Source organism: Polyodon spathula, chromosome 3 (genome assembly GCF_017654505.1).
Source record: "Polyodon spathula isolate WHYD16114869_AA chromosome 3, ASM1765450v1, whole genome shotgun sequence".
NCBI lineage: Eukaryota > Metazoa > Chordata > Actinopteri > Acipenseriformes > Polyodontidae > Polyodon > Polyodon spathula.
The window spans coordinates 97318214-97343161 of NC_054536.1; the positions used below are offsets into that span (position 1 = coordinate 97318214).

The 24948-nt window shown below is 42.2% G+C and overlaps 2 protein-coding genes across 3 annotated transcripts in view; one reads left to right on the top strand and one right to left on the bottom strand.

Moving 5' to 3' along the window:
* LOC121313709 (ribosome biogenesis protein bop1-like) overlaps positions 1-24948 on the bottom strand; it is a 72977-nt gene that overhangs the window by 24024 nt on the left and 24005 nt on the right. Inside the window, exon 1 of one of the 2 annotated variants that reach the window (XM_041246530.1) lies at positions 4168-4534. The exons of the other annotated variant lie outside the window; for it this stretch is intronic. Coding sequence (XP_041102464.1) covers positions 4168-4203 — 36 coding nt within the window. The 5' untranslated portion in view covers positions 4204-4534. Of the gene's footprint in view, positions 1-4167; positions 4535-24948 lie in introns of those variants that run through there. 2 annotated transcript variants of the gene reach the window in all.
* On the top strand, positions 12577-20978 carry LOC121313711 (basic helix-loop-helix transcription factor scleraxis-like). Its single transcript, XM_041246536.1, has 2 exons — positions 12577-13343; positions 19142-20978. Exons 1-2 carry the CDS (start codon positions 12822-12824, stop codon positions 19172-19174), a joined length of 555 nt encoding a protein of 184 aa, XP_041102470.1. The 5' UTR covers positions 12577-12821; the 3' UTR covers positions 19175-20978.

The following is a 24948-nucleotide window of genomic DNA, read 5'->3' on the forward strand; positions in this document are numbered from 1 at the left end:
TAACACTAGACTTGGGGGGACGTTACATTTTTTGCCAGGGAAAGTTTGTCTTGAAATGCTTCTAAACAGTAAAACTTCACTTCCCAACAGGATAAACAGCACTGCAAACTAGCTACATATTTCACAATGAGGTCTAGACAGAGCACCACTACGCTGCGACAGCAATTGTGAGACCAATCCCTGCTGCTGAGGGACAGCAATGGTGAGACCAATCCCTGCTGCTGAGCGACAGCAATTGTGAGACCAATCCCTGCTGCTGAGCGACAGTGAGACCAATCCCTGCTGCTGAGCGACAGCAATGTGAGACCAATCCCTGCTGCTGAGCGACAGTGAGACCAATCCCTGCTGCTGAGCAACAGCAATGTGAGACCAATCCCTGCTGCTGAGCGACAGTGAGACCAATCCCTGCTGCTGAGTGACAGTGAGACCAATCCCTGCTGCTGAGCGACAGTGAGACCAATCCCTGCTGCTGAGCGACAGTGAGACCAATCCCTGCTGCTGAGCGACAGCAATGTGAGACCAATCCCTGCTGCTGAGCGACAGCAATGGTGAGACCAATCCCTGCTGCTGAGCGACAGCAATTGTGAGACCAATCCCTGCTGCTGAGCGACAGCAATGGTGAGACCAATCCCTGCTGCTGAGCGACAGCAATGGTGAGACCAATCCCTGCTGCTGAGCGACAGTGAGACCAATCCCTGCTGCTGAGGGACAGCAATGGTGAGACCAATCCCTGCTGCTGAGGGACAGCAATGTGAGACCAATCCCTGCTGCTGAGCGACAGCAATTGTGAGACCAATCCCTGCTGCTGAGCGACAGCAATTGTGAGACCAATCCCTGCTGCTGAGGGACAGCAATTGAGACCAATCCCTGCTGCTGAGGGACAGCAATGTGAGACCAATCCCTGCTGCTGAGGGACAGCAATGTGAGAACAGAATAAAACTGCAGCTCTGGGTATATGTCCATTTCATGGGGAAACAAAAATGCCATCAGAATCCCCTCTTACAGTGTTAACTGGTTCCACTTTATTACCACTAGAAGAAAGGTTGTAAAAATAAACTGGTGAGCTGTCAGGATATCTGTGGCTGTCAGACCCATTCTCAAGTGTCTTTCAGACAGGCGCACGGCTCACTTTTTCCATTCCTCAGCACTCACTGACCTAATCGACTGCTACATTCCTTGGCAGAATTGATTGCAGCGTGGAATTCAAGAACAAAGTGACTTCACCTTTTATAGACAAAAATGCTCTGAAAACTGCAAGAGGCAATACAATAGATAATTTTAAAAAAGTAATGAAAAGAGGCAATACAATTGATCATTTAAAAATATAATGAAAAGAGGCAATACAATGGCAGAGTTCGACATTAACCATGGCCTGGCAGCCTGGAGCCGGTAGAGATCAAAGTTTGGCCAGTAGTTATAAAACATCACAGGCCCAGGAAAAGGGGCCAGTGTGCAAAAAAAATCTGAAAAAATGCATTTACAAACCCACTTCTTAAAGCATAACCCCCCTCCTCCATCTCCACTAACAGGATAACTGAACTAGTCCCAACTTTGCCGCTGCATATTTCTTGTACAGTCGCAATCAGAGTGTGTACTGAGGTGCCGTTGGTAAGAATCGTTACCTCGACATGGCAATTTTTTACAATTTTTTTTTTTTTTTTTTAACTGAAGTTGCACCAGTAAGCCAAAAGGAAAGTGCTGAAATCAATAATGATAATAAAAAAAAAAATCTTCATAATTTAAAAAAAAATTACAGTGGAGTGGAAAGACAGACTTCACCTGGCTTCACGATGACAGTGAAACAAATGTCATGTTTGCCGTCAGTTTCCTGACTTGGAGATAAAACAGCTTTTTTGTTGGGAATTCAACATTTCCTTTACATCATATCCAGTCTCACTGTAACAGTTTGAAAGATAGCAGGTGTTTGACTGCTGTGAAAAAAGATGTCCAGATAGAGACCCAGGTGCACCGCATGGAAGATGGACAACGGAATGGAATTGTCAAACTTTGATTTGGGATACAACGACCCCGTTCACACTGGAGGGCTGGCCCAGGGCCGCCTCCGCATATTTAGGTCTGCAGCCCCGTTCACATTTGTGGATTAAGGCTCCTTTACGCATTCACACATGTGACTGAAAAGCAGGCCTAATATTTGGTGAATTGATACCGGGATGAACAGTAATCCTTGTAGAAGATGCTATGCTATTCCATCCATTACAATTTTTATATTATACACACACACAATTTTGACACACTGTTACGGTGTGTAATAGGGTGACAGTCCGAGCTCACCCCCATCCACAACCACATTATTCTCTCAAGAACACAGAGGTATTTAGAATGCTGGAAACGCCAACTTGCTGGTGTTCACAGGTATAAATATTTATTTTCGTAATGGAAACTTTACTCAGATTGCAAATGACCAACAGGTTGTACACAATGACAGACATTCATAAGACAAGCTCGCGACCTGATTCAAGCATTCAAAATTCGAATCATTCCAACAATGTCAATCCAAGGGGCTTTTTTGACCTGAAAAAAGAAACAAGGACCAGTTGTCACAAATGGAGATTAGACAAAGGGGCATTCAGAACTGAAAATAGGAGGCACTTTTTTACACAGAGAATTGAGAGGGTCTGGAATCAACTCCCCAGTAATGTTGTTGAAGCTGACACCCTGGGATCCTTCAAGAAGCTGCTTGATCAGATTCTGGGATCAATAAGCTACTAACAACCAAACGATGAAGATAGGCCGAATGGCCCTCTCTCGTCTGTAAACTTTATGTTCTTAAGTGGGTTCTTTCACAGCGCTGCACACTTACTTAACACACCCACTGTGTTCATGCTGCAGAACTGAAGGCACCACATGGGATCAAGTAGGTTTGGAGACGTGCCACAGCAGAGTGGCCTCTTACCTCAGTGAGGTTAGCGGTTTCCCTTTCCATAGGAAGGCTTTTTAGATTCAAAAGCAGTGCCTTGTAAAGAATGTGTGGTTTTATGCTGAGATGAGTTTAAAAAGAAGAGGGGAAAAAAAAACAAAAAAAACAAAAAGTGTTAGTCAGTGAGGTCATTACATTTAACAGAGCACCCAGTACTATGTTAGGAGCAGCTCTGGGGAAAAAAATTCTTGTCCTACATTATTAAATACATAGGCCTAAATATTATTATTCCAATAAGAAAGAGAAGCAGATTAGAGCAGCTGGACAGATTGTAATTCAAATGCGTTGCCCAGTTTTTCATAACCCTGTTCAGATCAAAGCTGGGAATTTTGTATACCAGTCTTCACACAGCACCTGCAGTATCTGCATACTGTAGGTATATTCAGTGGGGTCCTGCAGGTACTTCAGGAGAATGCCGCTGCACATCGTACAAGCTGCTCCTTCCCATAGCACCTCCACAATGCAGGGTGTACTGGCTGCACCTCCACAATGCAGGGTGTACTGGCTGCACCTCCACAATGCAGGGTGTACTGGCTGCACCTCCACAATGCAGGGTGTACTGGCTGCACCTCCACAATGCAGGGTGTACTGGCTGCACCTCCACAATGCAGGGTGTACTGGCTGCACCTCCACAATGCAGGGTGTACTGGCTGCACCTCCACAATGCAGGGTGTACTGGCTGCACCTCCACAATGCAAGGCGTTGAGCTACAGTAGTGACCCAACAAGCAACCAAGTGAAAACAGAGACCCGTGTATTCCCCCATGAAGTGCCACTGTCCTCATTTGAGTACAGGCTACGTTCTACTTTGTTGGAGCATTTTTAAATCTACCTGTTTTTTTATTTTTTAAATATTCTCGTTATGACAACTTCCTCTAGTTTTGTTAACCGCACAAGTGAAGTCTGAATGTAATTTATCAATTACAGAAATACAGCTTGTGTTCTGATTTTTTTCCAAAGAAAACTTTATTTGGTACTTAATGGATTAAGCAGCCAGCAAATACTGGCAATCTGGACCATTCCTAACCACTTTAAACAAACTGCTACTCTCTCTGTATCACACGGCATTACAGCCTGCAGCAGGACAAAAAAAAATCGCTTCACCACACTATAGCTCTACAATACCTGATTATCTGTTTATCCAGCAGCCCAACACCTGCCAGAGACCAGCTTTAAAACAGAAACACTGGAAAGAACACACCCCCCCCCCCCCCCCCCCCGCTCACTCACTCCGTCTGGAAGTTGTTCTTGGACACTGGGACGCATTCCTTGGCGCTCTTGGCCGGGCTGGAAGGAAAAGGCTTGTTGAAATGAGCTTCCCTGAAAATATCCGGAATACGTGCCGGACCCGAGAGGACTGGCTGCAGCTCTGAGACCACTGTATTTCTCTTCCTTGTTTTTTTTTAGTATTATTTATTTTAAATGTCACAGTATTTAGTGCTATTTGGACTTGACAGCAGCGCTGGAGAATGAAAAGCCTGTTTATACATAGAGCAGCCGCCGACACACGCGGACCCCGCTCTGCTGCCTCTCGGCATGTCCTGCAAGGATCAAAAGGCACAGCAGCAGCTCCTCTAGTCCTTGACCCTTCTGGAAGCCTGCTGTCAAAGAGTGCTGCAGCTCTGCTTTAGACATGTGACCCGTTTGCTTCTAGGAAGTGGGTTAGACCATGTGAACTTGTAGTACTTTCAGTAACAAAGACTTACTGGGGGAGGGACAGAGGGGGGGTTACTTTCAGGCACTACTGATCTGAGCTGGGACTGAATCAGGCGCTTGGAGGGCTTGTAGTCTCAACCAACGCACAAAAAATCTTACCTAAAGTATTAAGACTTCCTTCCCCAATTATTTTGTAATTATCTTTTAGGGCTTGCTTTTTTTTTTGCACTCCTTTGCCACAGGAATTACTGTATGCTTCTGCTCTATTTAAATACAACCTGTTCCACCACATCTGTGATTCAGTATTTATGTAGCCTTTGTGGAACAACCAGATAGCCCATAAAACGAGTCCATGATAAACACACAAAAGTAGGTTAGTGGTGACACACTACCCCCACCAAGGCTGTTAAACATAAACCATGAAAATCCAAGACCACCATGACCTGCATGATCTGTATGCAAAATCTGTATGCATCTGACTTGCATCCCCACACAGCCCTCTCGTAGCCAGGGGCTTGCATCCCCACGCAGCCCTCTCGTAGCCAGGGGCTTGCATCCCCACGCAGCCCTCTCGTAGCCAGGGGCTTGCATCCCCACGCAGCCCTCTCGTAGCCAGGGGCTTGCATCCCCACGCAGCCCTCTCGTAGCCAGGGGCTTGCATCCCCACGCAGCCCTCTCGTAGCCAGGGGCTTGCATCCCCACGCAGCCCTCTCGTAGCCAGGGGCTTGCATCCCCACGCAGCCCTCTCGTAGACAGGGGCTTGCATCCCCACGCAGCCCTCTCGTAGCCAGGGGCTTGCATCCCCACGCAGCCCTCTCGTAGCCAGGGGCTTGCATCCCCACGCAGCCCTCTCGTAGCCAGGGGCTTGCATCCCCACGCAGCCCTCTCGTAGCCAGGGGCTTGCATCCCCACGCAGCCCTCTCGTAGCCAGGGGCTTGCATCCCCACGCAGCCCTCTCGTAGCCAGGGGCTTGCATCCCCACGCAGCCCTCTCGTAGCCAGGGGCTTGCATCCCCACGCAGCCCTCTCGTAGCCAGGGGCTTGCATCCCCACGCAGCCCTCTCGTAGCCAGGGGCTTGCATCCACAGCAGGGTATACAAACACTATAGCTTGTTCTAATGCTTGGATCACATTTATAGAAAATCATAAGCAGCTGTTACACTAATAAGATGGATAATCCACTATTTATTTGAATATGTTTAAATAGAAAAAATTGAATTGTTATGACATTAACTATGTAGTAAATAACTTCACAAGCACATAAAAAGAATTAAATAGAGATAAATGGGTATAGTTACTATGGGATCAAAAGTTCCTCCACTGTTTGTTTTCAAACATACTTTCTCTTGACAAAGGCATGCTAAACCTACCGAAATGTTGGGAAGTTGGCTAGATATAACCTTACTGGTTTGTCATAAGGAAAATGATCCAATATTAAGTAATTGACAATGAACAAAGCAGCAGGTAACAATGCAGAAAGCAATACCAGACATAGAAGATGCTTTAGACAGCTGCTAGAGATAACACTATCGCAAAGGCTGGTCTCTCTGCACAAGGGTCTGTAATGTGAGTGCAGTGTGTTTGATTTAGACAGCAGCTAGGAGACCATGCTACTGCAATTGGGGGGGGGGGGGGGCGCTCCTGCGAGCATTTTCTCAACAAAACCATGCAAATCAACAGAGACTGACATGGGAGTGCAAACATGGCGAGGGAGGACAAGCAACAGAAAGACTCCCAGAAGACCTGTAATTAATCAGCGAGTCGCTCACCAGCCTACACAGAACCGAAAAATAAGCATTCTACTTAATAAAAACCAGGTACTCTTTAAAATAAATAAATAAAAAGAGGAGACAAAAAAGCACACAGTACAATGACAAAATACTACCAAAAAGTGTTGGCTTTGTGTATACCCACCACACCATACCCTTCTCCACAGCATGAACTAAATATTAATTCTGCTGGTTACATTTTTGCTTTATTTTAAATCAAAGTTACAGCAGTACCTACTCTACCAGCGGAGTTAACACCTTCAAACAAAAAAAAAGAAAAAAAAAAAAAAAAGAAAAAGGTATTCTCTAAAGTCACATGCAGGGACTTCAAATGGTTAGTGGAAAACCACAAATTTGAATCAATTTCATTTTCCACTGTCACAAATGTCCTCACCACTTTCAAAAAAATAAAATGAAGTCACACCATTACATTACTTCACCGTCAATTTCTATTAACTGGGGCTTTTAAAATCCTCAGATGAACAGCTCATTTTAATAGGCTCCCTTATTGGATGAGGTCTTTGAAAACAGCCCTGTAAATGCAACCCTCGCTTTGGGAAAAGGAGAGGTTTTCTTACCAGAAAGGACACTCTAGAGCTAAGGAGAGTTTCACTAAATCTTAACCCTCTGCACTGTCCTAGTGGACACGGAGCCACACGGTAACCCTAGAAAAGCAGAACAGTCGAGGCTGCACTTCCAGTCTCATGAGCTCCACACGCAGGCTCGTTCCACGAGTTCTAGTGTAATGAAACAACTGCAGTGGGTGTATTTATTGATTTTTATTTAACATGCACATATATTTAAAAATAGAAACCTCTAATCAGCGTCACACTGCCTTCCTCCCATTACAGCTGCTTTCCATCCTTTTATTCACTAACAGTTTAGGGGGAAAAAAAATAAAAAGAACGCATGAGTAAAATCCAACTCGGCTTTAACAATGTGTGTCTTTCATACAGAAGATGCGAGACTTGGATCACAAACTGGTGACAATTCTGTATATATCCAACAGCATTTCCTGGAGCTATTGTATTTCAGGGTCCATGTACTTTAAAGTTAAAAGCAACGTCCTGGCAATCAGTAGCAGTCTAGATGCTTGCTGGTCAAAAAGCAGGCGTGTCATTTTCAGGGGGCACTGAAAATAATAATAATAATAAGTGAGGTATTGGAACAGCAATGTCAGGGCACTGCACGCGGAGCACCTTCACCGGATGTGCCCCTCATGAGCCCCCGCAGACCATCAATGTTATTGTTCAGTACATCATTCATTTTGTTTGTCTTCAATTTTAAGCCCAAACACCTCCATGACACTGGCTTTACTCCCAAGGCTCCAGAAAACACACAAGAAGCCACAGCATAAAACAGGAATTAATACTTTACCGAAGTCAAGACAGTCAACCCAAACATGATGAAACACCTGTGCAATACAAAACAAACATGTACTGAATAAATTGACCTCTATGTAGTCTTCAACACGGCAAAATGGACACACATGGCAGAGTCATGGAAAAGTTTCAGACAGTGCTTCTATTTGCTCTGCTGATGCACTTCTCATTTCCACACCTACAGTACAGCACCAGTGTTTTTATTTTACATCTCCACTATATTGTAGATGACACAGACCAAGTTAAAAAAAAGGTTTGTAGCGGAACACACTGGGCCAGTTTTCCACAGACCCTGCATTTAACAAAGAGGCACTTTCCGAGGCGAGTCTCGCTCCCAGTACACGCAAGGAAATGTGCAGGAATGGGACATGGCTCTTTAACAGCACAATGTAATTTAACTGGCAACAAGCATCACTACTACAAGTGCTACCCCCCCATCCTGTTATATTAAATCTGAGGCATCGGTTTTCTTCACCCTAACAGGTTCTCTGTTCCCAAGTCTACTGTGAGTTTTTTGTTCATATATATACACACACACACACACACACACACACACACTGCAGCTGTTTCTTCATCAAATTAAAAGGCAGGGGAGAGAAAAGGACTGAAAAAGGATACAGCGAGTCCAGACAGCCTTGCTCTCCCTCCGCTGTGGTGCAGGCTGGAGCTCAGACAGCCTAATGGCCCAGCTGGGGCGTCTGCGGTGGAGAACAGGGATTATTTCTGAATTTTGACAGGTCCCTGACCGGCAACAGAAGAGCTCAGCACCACCAGCATTTAAAGGGGGAGGGGGGGGGGATTCAGCCGAGAGTACGGATTAAAATGTCGGAAAATGGGGGTGTAAGAGAAAGGAAATAAATGAGTCATATGCCGGACTGTACTAAAAAAAATTATATATATAACACACACACACACACACACACAGTATATCTGAATAAACACTTTAGTTCCCATTTATAAAAAAAAAAAAAAAAAAAAAAAAAGGTAGGCATTCTTACAGAATGTCAACATTTAGATTAAGTTATACTAGATTGCTATAAGAAAAAAGGGTAAAGCTGCCACACAGCAGACGCGATGCAATTTCTGATTGGGCAACAAGACACTCTGGCAGCGACGTGACCCCACACACCAGACGCGACCGGTTTGAAAACAGAGCGGGACATACTCGTCACATGAAAATCAGGAGTGTCTTCTCTGACGGCACTTAAAAATATGGCAATAAAATCACACACCAGGCTTATCCAGTTCCTTCTAAATGGACTCCTACATATTGTCTTTAAAATCTGTATCTCTGTAATTGCGATGAAATGTGTCATAAAGCTCCAAGTATTGTTTCTTCTAATTCTGGATTCTGCTTCACCCTGCTGGACCACATCCATTGAAGCTGTTCTCTGACTGGTTAAGCCCCTAGCTGTTGAACGATAAAAATTGCAAAAAATAGGATTCAATCCTTTTTATTTTGTGTTGCTCCACGTCGCCTGTGATGTGAAAGATACATAGGAAAAAGTACAGGTTCTAGGTATGCGCGATGGTACCGATATATTCGTCAGACAATACAGTAACCGGTATTTGAACAATACCGGTATTTTTGGTTAAACTGAAGTCTACTGGAAAATGCCGCTATTCTCTCGCAAGCGTCATCTTTCCTTCAAGCCTGCTGCACTCATGGACGTAGTGACCTTGAAGGTTAATCAGCTGCTATTTCAGGGAACCAGGGTTACCCAAAGTTCCCTATCGAGTACGAAACTTAACCATTACCAAACGGGCGAGTGTACCAAAGCCGTCGCAGGGGCAAGACTGCGGAACGACCAGAATGCAACAAGGCTAAGCTGAACCCCAGTAACAAGAAGCTAGGGTTACAAATCGAGGGAGAAACTCACCGCTATGTCTGGGTTGAAAGGGTTGACTGGGAAGCTGCCCTTACCACTAGTTTACGTTGTTTTCTCTGGCAAACTTACTATGAGGCTTCTAAAAACCGTTTTGAATGATACTCAATATTATTTTTTTTGGGGGGGGGGGGGGGACAGACTGTGCCGATACCCATTCCTGTTTATTCAACCCCGGAGCACTGTGTTCCTACATATGCAAATTCCACTAAGGAACAAGAAGCCTTCTGATGAAATAGCGCAGCAGGTGTGCATTTACATAAACTTGATTAAAAGCATTCAAGTTTCAAAATTCCCACTTTCCAAACAGGTGTGGAACAGTATGTACTGAGCAATAAACATGCAAGCATTTTACTTTTTGGAGCGCATATTAAAAAATAATAATAATAATAATAATAAAAATTAGGAATTAGATCACAGCCCACTGTTAATAAATCATGTACAACATCAAATGAACAAAAATACAACTGTAAATACAATACTGTCCAGAACTCAAAAGCCAACTTTCACAGGGAAAACAGGTTATATTTGAACTTAATATTTACTTCCAAGATTCCAGATAATAAATATGCCCAAAATATATTCTCCCCCAAACATCATGATCGAACAGGTACAACAAAAATAAATGCTTCTGTTGAAAAGCCACCGCTTCAAGTGAAATCATGTAACAGACCGTTCAAATTAATATTGTATTAAAAAAAAAAAAAAAAGTGCTAAATAAGTGGTTTACCATTTGGAAGTTTTCCTGTGTCTACTTCTCAGACACCCCCGGCTAGTCCCATCTGTGTTGCATGCTGCACCCTATCCCAAACTACTGTACCTGCTAAAACTCAGTTCCACAATAGGGTTAACAGCTGAATCATTCACCAGATGATATGCTGCATTTACTGTACAGTATTACAGAAACAGAACAAACATTATTAAACCAATTGGAGAGGAATGGACAAGCCAGTGCAGAACGCTTCACACTAAAGGAGCCTTCACTTCACATTACTGTACCACCCACACCCAAAGAAATGCTGCACACATGTATTCAATGCAATCAAAAATGGTTTCAAATACCAATACATTTCTCAGAGGTTTTGTAATTATTTATTTATTTAATTAATACATGCAGGGAAAAAGCTTTCCCTGGATTTTAACAGAGCTCTCCACAGCTCCGTGGAATCCACCTGGATTTTAACAGAGCTCTCCACAGCTGCGGGGAATCCACCTGGATTTTAACAGAGCTCTCCACAGCTCCGTGGAATCCACCTGGATTTTAACAGAGCTCTCCACAGCTCCGTGGAATCCACCTGGATTTTAACAGAGCTCTCCACAGCTCCGTGGAATCCACCTGGATTTTAACAGAGCTCTCCACAGCTGCGGGGAATCCACCTGGATTTTAACAGAGCTCTCCACAGCTGCGGGGAATCCACCTGGATTTTAACAGAGCTCTCCACAGCTGATGGTGCAATACAGGACTATTCCTCAGGTGCTGTAAAATACTCCAGTAAAATCCACATGTGGCTTATCCAGCAGTGTGCAGGCTGATCAAATCAAATCGCTTGGTTACTGTACTGGTCCAATCAAATAAACAAAGCAAATAATGAACAGTTCTGAAAATAGACATTTTACTTTTCTATTTGAGGGCAAGCTGACTTACTTGCATTCCCCTTAAAACACTTAGCTATCGCTTGCTTTCTTCTCTAACCCTAACCCTAAATATCGGTCCATCTATCTATAGTGTAAAAGAAGCCAATATTAGAGAGCAGATGCGACCAAGCTGGCAGGCTGGCACAGACCAATGTAAAAATCTTTCATAGCACCGGGGGGGGGGGGGGGGGGGGGGGGGGGGGGGGGGGGGGGGGGGGGGGGGGGAAGAGGCAGTCAAGGACTGTATTCACATTTTCCAGTAACACTGAGTATTAGAGAATCCATGCAGAGCGTGACGCATGACAGGGAACACTGTCTGTGATAAAAGGGTCTCGGGTTTTTCTGCCCTCATTACTAAACTGGTTAAATACACAATGCTCAAAATCTGGAACTTATAAATGGAATCATTCAGATCAAAAGTTATTATAAAATTAATCTTGAGCTCCACAAGATCATGAATATAATAATGAAGCACACTCCACAATACATTTCAGCTGGAACCTAAGAGTTTAAAAAATAGTAAATGGTTTACAGTAGCTTTAAAAGCACACACTACAGCCCTCACTTAAACATTTATTTTTCTGCATTTCTCCCAAGAGTTTCCCTTATAATTAAATGTGCAGAAAGACCACCAAATTAATCACTTTATATTTTAACAAAAGTGAAATGTGTAATGAGAGCTAAACCAACACATATTGAGAACAAAGCAAATCCGTTGCAATTCCCTTTGATAGGATCCTGTCTGGCTTTTCAGGACAGTACTCAGTCTCATTAACAGCCTCTGGGTCACGCTGGTCATTCTGTAAAGCAAGGGAAATGTAACCTTCCTCCAAGCGCTTAGTTTCTTTGGAGGGAGGGGTACTGGGTTAAGTCCTAAAGAACTGTGACAAAAGAAAAACGTTCTTCCTTTCAAGCTGCGATACTTAACCCACCTGGAACGTTCTGGTATTTTAGTGCAGGGCAGAGGGTTACAGGAGATTAGCAATGGAGTCTCACTGGCCTAATCTAACTGGTAGCTTTGGAGAAAATAAAAAACAACACATTGGAAACATACTATGACAAAAACTGACGAGGCGGCAGCTACTACATTAGAAAATTACTATTCAACTTAAACAAAAGTCCCCTATAAAGGGGCTGCCTTTTCTAGTAATAAAAAAGCAAACTACTGAAGGGTTAATGACTATCACCAGCAGCACAGCCAGTCAGTCTGCTTTGGGATTTGCATATGCATTGAAAGGGGAGGAGCTTACCAGACACAGTCTCACTGGCTATAAATATCTAACCACACTGGAACACTCCAGCAGAAAGCACACGTGCATGTGTAGAGCAGGAAGGGAAATCCTGAACTGCAAAAAAGGGCAGACGCACACACACATTCAGCATACTGAGATTATTTAACCCCTCAAAAGGAGGCTAGAAAAATTACTTAGAAGGACCACTTACTGAGATCATGTGCACTCAAATTAAGCTGAAATTATAGAATACTGGGTTTGCCTTCCAAAACAGTAGCACGTACCGGTCTACTTAATGTATATGCAATAGTTTAGAAAGATAAAGATGTCCTTTGCGATGCTGCGCTCCGCCCCCGGCAGGTTCCTCTACTCTGAGATCAGCATGCTCTCCGAGGACGAGGACGGTGGTAGCGAGAGCTCGGGCTCCGACGACAAGTCCTTCCTGCTGGAAGGCTCTGGCTACGAGATCAAGGTGGGAGGCAAACGCAAATCAGGCACCCGGAGGGTCACCCAGCAGATCGCAGTGGGAGAAACGCGGCACAGGAATGCAGCCAACGCCCGCGAGAGAGACCGCACCAACAGCGTGAACACAGCCTTCACTGCGCTCAGGACCATGATCCCCACAGAGCCTGCCGACCGCAAGCTCTCCAAGATCGAGACCCTGCGTCTGGCTTCTAGCTACATCTCTCACCTGGGCAACGTGCTGCTGGTGGGGGAGGCATGCAGAGACGGGCAGCCCTGCCACACCACCTCCTCATACTACCAGCACAGCAGCCATGGCAGGGACAGCGATGGCTGCCAGCCCAAACACATCTGCACCTTCTGTCTCAGCAACCAGAGGAAAATGGTGAGTGCTGCTGCTCCAAACAGCTAATCAACTACGCCTTACATAAACTGTACAGAACACATATAGATCCTCTTTGAATATAAAAGCATTGCTGCAGTATATCGATACGTTGTATCAATCTATGTATGGTAGGCAGTCCACACTTTGATGTTACGGTTAAGTAAAATGTTACACTTGCCACCAGAAATTACTTGAAATTATCATAGAATTTCCAAGGGATGCTAAAGACATGCTTTTAGACCCTGCTTGAACAATTAATACACTGATAAATTAATCCAAATGTCACGTTATCTTATGCAGTATACAGCACGAGCACATACCTGCCTATTAAAACCCTTTAACTTGAATATGTTAAATCTGACAAATCGTGTTTTTTTATTTAAGACATCAATATCAATTTAGTGAAATATATATAAAACAAACACACAATTAAAAGATAGAAACCTAGAAATCAAATGAAGATTTGGAAAGTCTGGTTTGGATACCTACCACTAATTTAATAAGGACACAAAAATTGCCCTCATATGGAACAATTGTATCTATCTTGAATTATATCGTATCTTGATGTCACTTGTTTTTCAATATTTAACATTTTCTACAAAGGGTAATTTCAATGTACAGCATGCATATATTTATATATGCACATATTTATTTTTATATATATATATGACACACACACTACTGTACAACACTACTGTACCTGCAAAGCCATCCTGAAAAGATAAGACAACACCCTAAAGCACTTCAATATGGCTCAGAATGATGCCAGCTCAAATGGGGTTCCAAGGCAAAATAAGCTGCTTGTTTATGGATTTTGTTACAGAGTATAGGACTTACCGAAAAGGCCACATCATTTAAATCTTGACTTGTTTGACTGATTGCAAAGAAAGTTCACTTACAGATGTGAACTTTTAATATTTTATTATACAGGCAAATTAGTTTATTCACATACAATATATTTGCTGAAAGTCTAAATTATGGTTTTGCACAAACTTGCTACTTAAATTGAGACTTCCTATTGCACTCAGTCTACGTTGGCATTTGGCTCCCGACAGCGTTTCATTCTTTATACAGAAGTACCTTGCTCTAGGACAGCAGTTCCCAGTCTGTGGCCCACCGGCTCCCTTCAGATGGTCCGTGGGAAGGTTATATAATTACGGAAAGGAAGCAAACGCATAGTTTAGAGATCACATTGCACACCCAAAATTTGAGACCTCAAAAACTTAGCTACAGAACCAGGAAGAAAATGCATACATGAAAATATTTTTACATATTGCTCTCACGTGCACTCAACACAGCAGCATGTACAGTAAGGGATAACACACGGCAGGGCGTGCCCCGCGCTGCAGTAACACACGGCAGGGCGTGCCCCGCGCTGCAGTAACACACAGCTGTCGCTGGGTTGCAGGCACAAACGCACAAGCTGTATGTTAATGCAACACATCGCATAAGCCCTGGAGTGTGTTATCCCGCTTATAAAACAGATACAATTTAAGAAAAACATTTTTTAAACACTATTTAAAAAAAAAAAAAAAAAAAGATATATCCTTCCTCAAACAAGGTTCGATTTGTTATAAGCATTAAACTGGAGGTTTTCAATGTTTCTATTTATTGTAATCTAAATGAATGAAGCTTCCGTGGTGGTCTCACGGAGAAGCCTGCTCCTGACCACCTGCAATTACACACTGAAGCAAAGAATCTTTGTTATGAAAACTACATTTGCGTTATGAAAAGTGAACTAAAACCGTTCTTAAAAAGTCCAATTCTCACAGAAACAGGCTCAACATTGCGTTACAATAAAGAAAGGTAGATATTCTTAACATTACAGTGATTTCTTGTATGTGCTTATGTTTCAGTCAGCTATACTGTTTATTGTGTGGTCTGCAGAGATAAAAAAAAAAATAAAAATTAAACAAATTCAGGTGGTCTGCGAACAAAAAAGGTTTGAGAACCACTGCTCTAGGAAATTAGATTAATGTTACAAAAAAACACCAAAAAACCATTGCTGTTTACATCTATACATTAACACAACAGAACTGAATGGAACCCATGTACAATGCTAATTAAAACAGAATATCTGCTTCACAAGGTTCCAAAGCCAGCCTCATTTTTAACTACAAAGAGACCCATGTAGTGCTGGTCAATAAACTTATAAACAAGGTCTTTACAGAGAAACAGCAACATCTCCTTAATGCTCAATTCTTCTCTGCCAGTGAAGATAAGTTAGGAATTTACAAATGCCACTTTCACTTTCAACCCCATTTCTTCACTTAAGATACCCCACCCAACACACACACCAGCTGCTCAAACTTGTCAAAGTGTAAGCAGTGAAAATAAGTCTTAAACGGCTATCGTCTGCAGCAGTGTGTCAAAATATACGTTTGTGGGGGATGATAAACCTTTAGGCAAATAAAAAAAAAAAAAGTTAACAAGCAGCACTTCCATGAGCCTTAAAATAACCCATGAAGTGTCTTTACCCAGCATTAAAGTCCTGTCTATTTTTGCTAAACTGCCATTAGAAACAGGATTTACCTTGTGGAGTTCAAGAGCTATAAAAACACCACTCTTAACACTGGCTTTTCTTACCCCCAATTAGGGGCTCATTATTCAGAGAGGCGTCAGCATCCGTCCAACACCTTAACTCAAACTCTTCTGTAATTCAGCCAGTACAAAAGGGAGATTTCTTTTCTTGAAACAGATTGACATGTTACACTAATTTAAAATATGGTGCCACAGTATGTGTGTTAAGAGAGCACCACAATACAATACAAATCTCTCAATCCTAAAACTCCACGTGTTGCAAAGCTTTTGGCCAGAGCTGTACAGCGCAGGCATCTCTTCCTTGAGCCTCTCCACACCTGCATCTTCCAATTTCGTGACAAACCATTAAACAGCGATTGAGAGAGGCGGACAGCGCTGGATTCTTTCTCCGTGTACCAGCTCACTACCAGAGGAGCCATTTCTCCAAACGGTTCATGTCACTATTTGACATTCAGCTGGAATACCAGTATTATAGATGTGATTTTTGTCTTTGGCAAAGATATGTTACACACGTGCGTTGGTGTAACAAACATATGACTTACGATTGGGACAATAAATAAATAAATAAATAAAATAAATAAATAAATAAATAAATAAATGCCATACATGAAGTCAGCAGCATCTAAGTTAAACAACTTTGACAAAACATTTCCCGTTTCTGCCTCGAGAAAAGTTGTATGCTGCTAATTGGTCTGGGGATCCTGTATCAGTGGTTGCAAGTCGCCACAGAGACTGCTCTGCGACACACTGAGTGGTACTGGGGGTAATTAATGTGCTTCTACTTTTCTCATCAACAGATGGAAGTGGTTATTAGTCTAATCCAACGGCTTATAGCAGCCAAGCTTTAGCTGCGAAGACGTAATGCATATGAAATTATTTTAGATTCTAATCATGGAGAAAGCCTGCTGGAGCCACAGATAACATCAGGGCTTCATTTACTAAACCCGCTACCACCCGAGAAAAAAATAAAATAAAAAGGGTTTAGAGGCCAAAGCAAACAAATATTTTATACTACTGTTTGTGTGTTCATTTAAAAATATAATTATTTCCTGTAGCATGAACTGTTGTGATTTTACCTGTTTCAAAATGTTGCTGGAGCTCCTTGCTAAATGCAAAGCTGTTTGTGAATAACAGACCTGCAAAGTAATAACAATGTGTGGTGGTGCTAAGCTCTATGCACTGTACAGAACAACCCCATTTTACACAGAGACTAGCATACAGCCGCAGATTCTCTCTCAGAGTAACCAGTGCCAATAGCTTGGAGCTGGACAGTCAGTCCTAATAATGCACGCCAAGAGATTCTGTTCATACCTGTACCGTCAAAATTAGTCAACTTCCAATGTTACAAAAACAGAATGCTATTTTCCACTGACCAGCTTATAAGCTTCACTTTCTAAATGGTGAAAATACATTTTCAACCAAAAGCTTAAGTACCAAAATTCAACATGTCATCAAATGCTGCACACATCCTCCTGGCTCTCTGAATGCAGTTCACAAAACCATTTCAAAACAATCCACTTTTCCACTTAGCCTCAAAGTAAACCAGGCTTAGTTTTAAAACCTTGCATTGTTTCCTTGCACTAATTTTTTTTTTTTGTTAATCCAGATAGAGATGGGCTTCACAAAGCATGCAGACAAATATCAGAATGTGAATCTAGCAAGTAAACTGGGTCTCACTAGGCTGAATGTGGTTAGAGTTTCAGCTTTGAACAGTTACAGTAATTGAAAGGGTTCCCACTGTAATCATTTAAGAAGCTGAGAATGCTTCCTGTCAGACAAGACTCAAAACTAAAAAGATCATTTTATATTGAACTATCCAGTTCATTAAAAAAAAAGTTTAAAATTATTAAATGCAGATTTCCTTCATCAAATGTTTAAGCGCAGTAGCAGATTGATATGTGCACTAAATGTAGTTAAGGCATAAATAAATGAGCAGCTCTTTGTAATATTATACTTTTTTTTCACACTATACATCTTTTCTACAACCAATCACTGCTGTGCAGTTTAATTTGGCAGCTGTCCTGTTAAACTACAGCAGGGAACTGTACTATCAAAACACTAAATGATTATCACATCAAAATACATATTTTATTTATACGCATTCACTCAATCGTGTTGTGCCATTTTTACATTGCACACAGTCTTTAGACCAAATTCGGGATTGTTAAGAATAAAAAGAAACAATTAAGAACCGACCAAAGCCAGTAATAGGATCAGAAAGCCAGGACATGCTGCACACATTCAGAAAAGCCATGAAACAATAAGAAACACAGCAAATTCGACGCGAGTGGCGACGGATAAAAAAGGAAGCGTATGCTTTGTCTGGGAACAGCGACCAGACGCTGTAGCCAAGGAAACAATTACATTCAGATTACTTTCATTCTGACCAAAGCAAATGAAAGTAACGCAAGCCAGGTGTGCACAGCACTGGGAAAGGTGCGATCGGAACATGTGAGGCTCACTGTTTCCAAGCTGCGCTTCCTGGCCAGACACCCTGGTATAGTCTACATACTTTCACTTCAACACAGCTGATAGGTTAAGCTCTGGACTGATAAATGGGCGACTGCTTGAAGCCACACACAAAAAAGGGAAGGCTTCAACTGTGAATGTTACAGACAGACAATCAGGACTGATAAACCACATGTGCTGTGTTCGTACTATTACAGTAATGCAGGGTTTATTTCATTTATTTAGACTCAGAAGAAAACGCATTTTACAGCCGAGAGGTACGGTATAATGAAAGTGTGTTTCTGGCTTATTTTAAAATTCTCACAAAGAAAAAGAGGAGTACAGTGTGTTTCTGGGTAAGAAAGTGTAGTCCTGCATCATCATGACTTTCTGAACTACATTCAACTAAGCAGGAATATATTATTTTACTATTATTCAATATAATTAAATGTTACTCTCCCAAGGCACTCAAATCACTCCGAACAAACCTAGAAACTTCACCTGAACCCTACAGGCTTACTCCAACACAGTCGCATCTTTTTACATCAAATTGTCAACAGAAGAACTCTTTACCAAGGCATCAAATGCTCACAAACTTTCAAATCGAGAAAATATAACTCCAAGAAAAAAAAAAAAAAACTGAACCCCAAAAATGAATTTCGAGGCCATGCCTTGGTAAATAAAAGCATCAGTCCCTACTCAGCGGTCTGGCTCCGTCTCAAGAAATAGTGGACCGCACCACAACGTGCCAGTGGGGCTTCTGTGCTGTTTCATAATGAAATTCAGATTTTCTTCTCTTTTTCTTTCAGAGCAAAGACAGAAAAACAGCCTTACGAAGTTAATAATAAACAGTAAGAAAAAAGGAAAATATAGAAAATAAATCAATTAAAAAGGAGAAACAACATGTGAACTAGCGATTAAGGTTAAAAACATTTGGACAGATGGAATATGGAATATCCACATGGAATATACTAGCATGTGGAGCTGTGCTTTACACAGAGGTACAAATTCAACTTCACGCAGACCTGAAAACAGAACAACATAAAATATTTTAGACTGGAAATGAATGTCATTTAAAAGCTACCGAAGCCTTTCCTGCTATGGACACACAAGGGCCACTTTGGAGGCTGAGAGGATCCAATGCAGAGGACTAGATGAGGGAAAAGACGGCTTTAAAAGCAGAAACACAACCATGCGTTTAAGAACAAAAACATTATTCAACGTGACTGGAACCCCTCATCGATTCCTCTCTCCTTTCTGTCAGTGTGGCGCTGGCGCAGTAAACAGGAAACTAATTCAGAACACATTTCCAGACAATAACTCTAATAAGCCTTTACTTGCCAGGACTTTATGAGCCCAGCTGTTTCTGGACCCGGACGTGGTACATGCATTCCGGAAGCTTTTGCACTTTTATAAAAGGAGGCTGCGAGGAACGGGGCGACCCTTTCACTAAACTTGTTTGTGCCTTTTCCTTTCTAAATCAATACATGCTGGATTTTCATGTACTTGATGTTCTATACTAATAAATGGTAAATATTTTGTTGAAAAAATAAGTTACATTTATATACAAATACTTCAGGGTTTTTTTGGGGTTTTTTTTCCCCAATATTGCCAATTCTAGCAATAACCATCTTTTCTAAAAGTATGTTCCATGCTTTTTCAGTTTTGCATTGTGACAATACATTAAAATGATGTAGCATTATGTAATGCAGCTTTGTTCTCATAATTACTCTGTCAACCCAGTTATGTTGGAACACGTGGAAAATGCTTCAGTGTACATGAAAACCAGCAGCCGGTACAGCAGGAGCATACTGTACGATTCACGTGAAGACTGGGAAAAACATGATTATATGCAACACATGCATTCTTATATTTATATCATCTCTGTTTGTAAATCCAGATATTCTTCAGTTCATTCTTATTTCATGATTTTTGGTAAGTGAACATAAGAAAAGCTACGAACAAGAGAAGCCTTCCAATGTTAGTCCTATTACCACATCACACCTCTAACCAGTGGGCCACTTGTATTTCACACACAAGCCTGGCACAGTACCCAGCAACACCAGACTCACCTTGCACAGGAAAGTCTACTGGGTCAGAAATCTGAATTTATGATGGGAACAAGAGTAGCAGTCACCTGTGCCACACTGTCAGAACGTTCTGCCCAGAAGCAAAGCCGTGGTAAAAAGGTCATTGTGTGACTCCAATAAATACTGGTTAGCAGTTTTTGCAGAGGACTCCCCCTACGCGTTAATAAAATATCTGGTGCGAATTAGGAACGCCGATTCAGCATGTGCAATTCGAGCCAAGCTTGTCGGATCCTTTATAAACCTTATCCTGTTGCCTCCTCAAGCAAAAACAATTCTCCCAGCCTTCTCCGTGACATATCCAACTCGGAGCACATATCGCGGCAGCCTGACCCGACCACCGGAGCAGACTCTGGAGACCAAGACCCAATTAGTTTCATTCTAATTCGATTCTACAGTGCCAACTGCAAGTTTATTCTGAACAGCATATCTACCAGAAGTAGTGCTACAGTACTTAATATCAACATTTTCTTTCAGAGGAAAAGCTGCACAGCTGCAATGTATAGCAACAGAAGTGGGACCTGGCCAAAACAAGCCAGTCCAAGGGAGACGTGGATTAGAATTCTTTTTGTTTCGGTCCAGGTTCCATCCTGCACCTAATCTTAAGAATATTTGTTCGGTCAGTTCCCTCTGCCCTAAGACGTAGATTAGAATATCTTGTTCGGTCAGGTTCCCTCCTGGAGACCCTAATCTTAGAAATTTCTTCGGTCAGGTTCCCTCCAAGGGAGACCTAATCTTAAGAAGAATTTTGTTCGGTCAGGTCCCCTCTGCACCTAAAGATTATTATTATTATTATTTTTTTTTTTTTTTAAAGACTTCTATTTTGTAACACTTTAAACCAGGGATCACCAGTCCTGGTCCTGGAGGGCTGGTGCCTCTCCTGGTTTTTGTTCAAGCTGTACACTAAATTACTTAACTGGACCAATTAAGTGCTTATTAGAAGTAATTTAGTGTACAGCTTGAACAAAAACCAGGAGGCACCAGCCATCTAGGACCAGGACTGGTGATCCCTGCTTTAAACAATCCTATGCTTTCCTACATCAGCTTGCAACCTGTAATTACGAATTAAGACCACTGTAAAAAACTGCACTACTTCCAGCTGTTTCAAAGCACTGGGTTGAAGCATTTACAGATGCAATTAACACCAGGATTCCCTCTCCGTATCTCAAACACTTTCATCTATTGTCTGCAACCTGACATTGCTCAAATGGTCAGTATTTGAATATAGGCCTACAGTACTTGTGTATCATGGTCCAGTCATGACAGCCTTATAACACATGCAATTAAAATGTTTCCTGTCTGAAGTTTCTGCAGATCACATTGTGTATGCGGGTATTAGTTTTCCTAGCTGAATATTATGAATACACTATGTAACACAATTTTTGTTCCTGGGTAGTAAGTGTTATTTCCTAATTGCTTATGCCTCAAAAGTATAGGAAATGGCTACTATTCCCCACAAACTTTGCTTTTGTGGCCAGGACAGTGATATTTCAAAATATCACTATTTCCAATGTGAAAACGGGCAAATGTGTGTGTCTTCATTCACATAGTCAGAAAAAAACAACATATGAATCCAAATTAACATGTATTTATACTAAAGTAATACAAAAATGACTACAAAAGATTTAGAAGCGAGTAGTTTGAGATTTATGATTATACTGCATTTACAGTATAATCATAAATCTCGAAAAACTACTCACAAAACTACTCACTGTCCTGGCCACAAAAGCAAAGTTTGTGGGGAATAATAGCCATTTCCTATACTTTTGAGGCATAAGCAATTAGGAAATAACACTTACTACCCAGGAACAAAAAAAAAAAAATTGTTACACAGTGATATCAGCGTTCTGTTCTGACTGATGCAAATCTTAGAGCTCACTGATCCCTCGAGGATCTCCCAATGACTCAGCATTAGCCTATAATTGAACAGAATGCCTATAGAATAATTTAACTTGTAAATCGGCTATAGACCTCGTTTTAACTAAGAACTTTGGACCATCCCATAAGATAATTGACTGGCCCTGGAATCCACTAATCTGACAGCTATCCACCGACTGGCCCTGGAATCCACTAATCTGACAGCTATCCACCGACTGGCCCTGGAATCCACTAATCTGACAGCTATCCACCGACTGGCCCTGGAATCCACTAATCTGACAGCTATCCACCGACTGGCCCTGGAATCCACTAATCTGACAGCTATCCACCGACTGGCCCTGGAATCCACTAATCTGACAGTTTTTACTTCTCCAAGATAATTTACACTGGGTGTCAGCCAGCCCGTAACCCAAGGTAGGTTTGGTTTTCGTTCTGCTAAAAATGGAAATCACAAATGTCAAAATGACACTTTTTGCGGGATACAGGTTATAAAAAATTCACCACTTAAATTCCAGGAAACAGACTTAAACCTGGGAGAAGTGGCAGATTTGGGGACAAGAAAGAGACACTGGCAAACAAGATGCGTTCCATTTTAGGGTACTGTATGATATGGACGATGAGCCCATCATAAAAATCAGTTAAGTGTTCCAGGAAATAACAGCAGCAGCAGTAGTGCTTCCTTATGCAGTATCCTTGAAACAGCCCGCTGTGAGAGTCTGCAGTCCAGCTTGAATCGGCAGGTAGAGCCGTGGCACTCTGGCTGTCTGGTTAAAAGCGGAAGCCGTCGCTCCACTGGAATTCCTCACTGTCCCGTGGGAGCGCACTCACAGCCACTCTTAGTCAGATTACAATGCTTGCAGTGTGTTCAGACTCCCTCTATTCCAGGGTCTTACTGTAGGGCTAGTCTTCCTTCACCTCCTGTCAAGTTTCTTTCCCCCCCTCTCTCGGCTGTCTCGCACAAACACAAAGGCATTGCTTGAGAGGAAGAATTCAACTGCGGCAGAGGCTGGGGAGCGCCTGCAAGTGCTTCCTATAAATCTGGAATTTTATACAAACACATTCTGGAGAAGTTGCAGTGGGCGTTATACACGTTTCTGTTTATTTTTTCCCCAATTTCTTGTAGTCTACACTTATTTAGTATTTAGTGACACATATATACATCCTTTGGGAGCCAGATGCTCCTTGGATAAAATGCTGTTTGCTACATACAGCAGAGCTTCTACTGAAGGACATAGTGGTCTTTTTAACCAACATCACAAGAGGACTGCAAAACCTGCAATAGAATTGACAAGACCTCTACATGAAAGCAGCCCACACTGAATACAGGGGTGATCAGACTGACAGGACCTCTACGTGAAAGCATCCCACACTGAATACAGGGGTGATCAGACTGACAGGACCTCTACGTGAAAGCAGCCCACACTGAATACAGGGGTGATCAGACTGACAGGACCTCTACGTGAAAGCATCCCACACTGAATACAGGGGTGATCAGACTGACAGGACCTCTACATGAAAGCAGCCCACACTGAATACAGGGGTGATCAGACTGACAGGACCTCTACGTGAAAGCATCCCACACTGAATACAGGGGTGATCAGACTGACAGGACCTCTACGTGAAAGCAGCCCACACTGAATACAGGGGTGATCAGACTGACAGGACCTCTACGTGAAAGCAGCCCAGTGGGTGTTCAGATCAGGACGGAGTTGTGCTCACACAGTTCTGACGTAGTTAAGTCAGGCTCCACCTACTGCACTGCAGTTGTACACGGACTAGATCTACACTTAAGGTGACTGTGAAGCCACCTCGCTGTCTGTAAAGTGCAGAAGCTGGGGTCTGTTGTACAGGTGGTAGAGGAGCAGTTTTAACCACGTCCCCCAGCAAAACTGATTTCATTCCTACGAAAAGCAACTGTCAACAAACTTCCGTAATAAACATTTCTTTAACCTTTCTGTCACAGTGCACCACGGAGCGGTCACCGTGTATGTGTGCAATAAGCACCCACCACAGTGCAGGCATTAACATACAGCACTGACCAGTGGAAGCCAACCCAGACGGATTATCACAAAGGAATGTGGCTCAGGTGCAGCAGCAATCACATAATCACAAGTTAAAGTTAACACCTCTATATATATATATATATATATATATATATATATATATATATATATATATATATATATATATATATATATATATATATATATATATATATATATATATATGACCTTTAACATCCGCTTTTACTCATGGAGCAAGTTTTCCAAGATGCTGTTAAATGTCAGTGCCTCCAACAATCCATGTGTATTCATGCTGAGAGCGCAGAAACACTACGATTGACTTATTTTTTTGTACTACACTGCAGTCTAAATCCTATAATGCATAGTTTGGGATTCAAAAGGAGTACATGGGGCCGAACCAGCTCACACGCATGTGGAAAGCTCTGGCTGTCCAAATTTAAATGATATTCCACCTGGTCAGCCACCCGGTATATCACACATAATCCACACAGATAATATGCAACAGCGTTCCGACAACAAACAGCACTAACACACAAGTAATAAACAAGAGTCAAAGTATAAAATATCAATACATACTCATGACTGTCATTTTTGATAGAGGCTTGAAGACTTGTCTGACTTCTTACT

Coding starts and splice junctions, on each gene's coding strand:
- LOC121313711 (XM_041246536.1), top strand. CDS start 12,822: ATGTCCTTTGCGATGCTGCGCTCCGCCCCCGGCAGGTTCCTCTACTCT. Junction 13,344..19,141: donor TCAGCAACCAGAGGAAAATG/GTGAGTGCTGCT, acceptor TTTTTCTTTCAG/AGCAAAGACAGAAAAACAGC.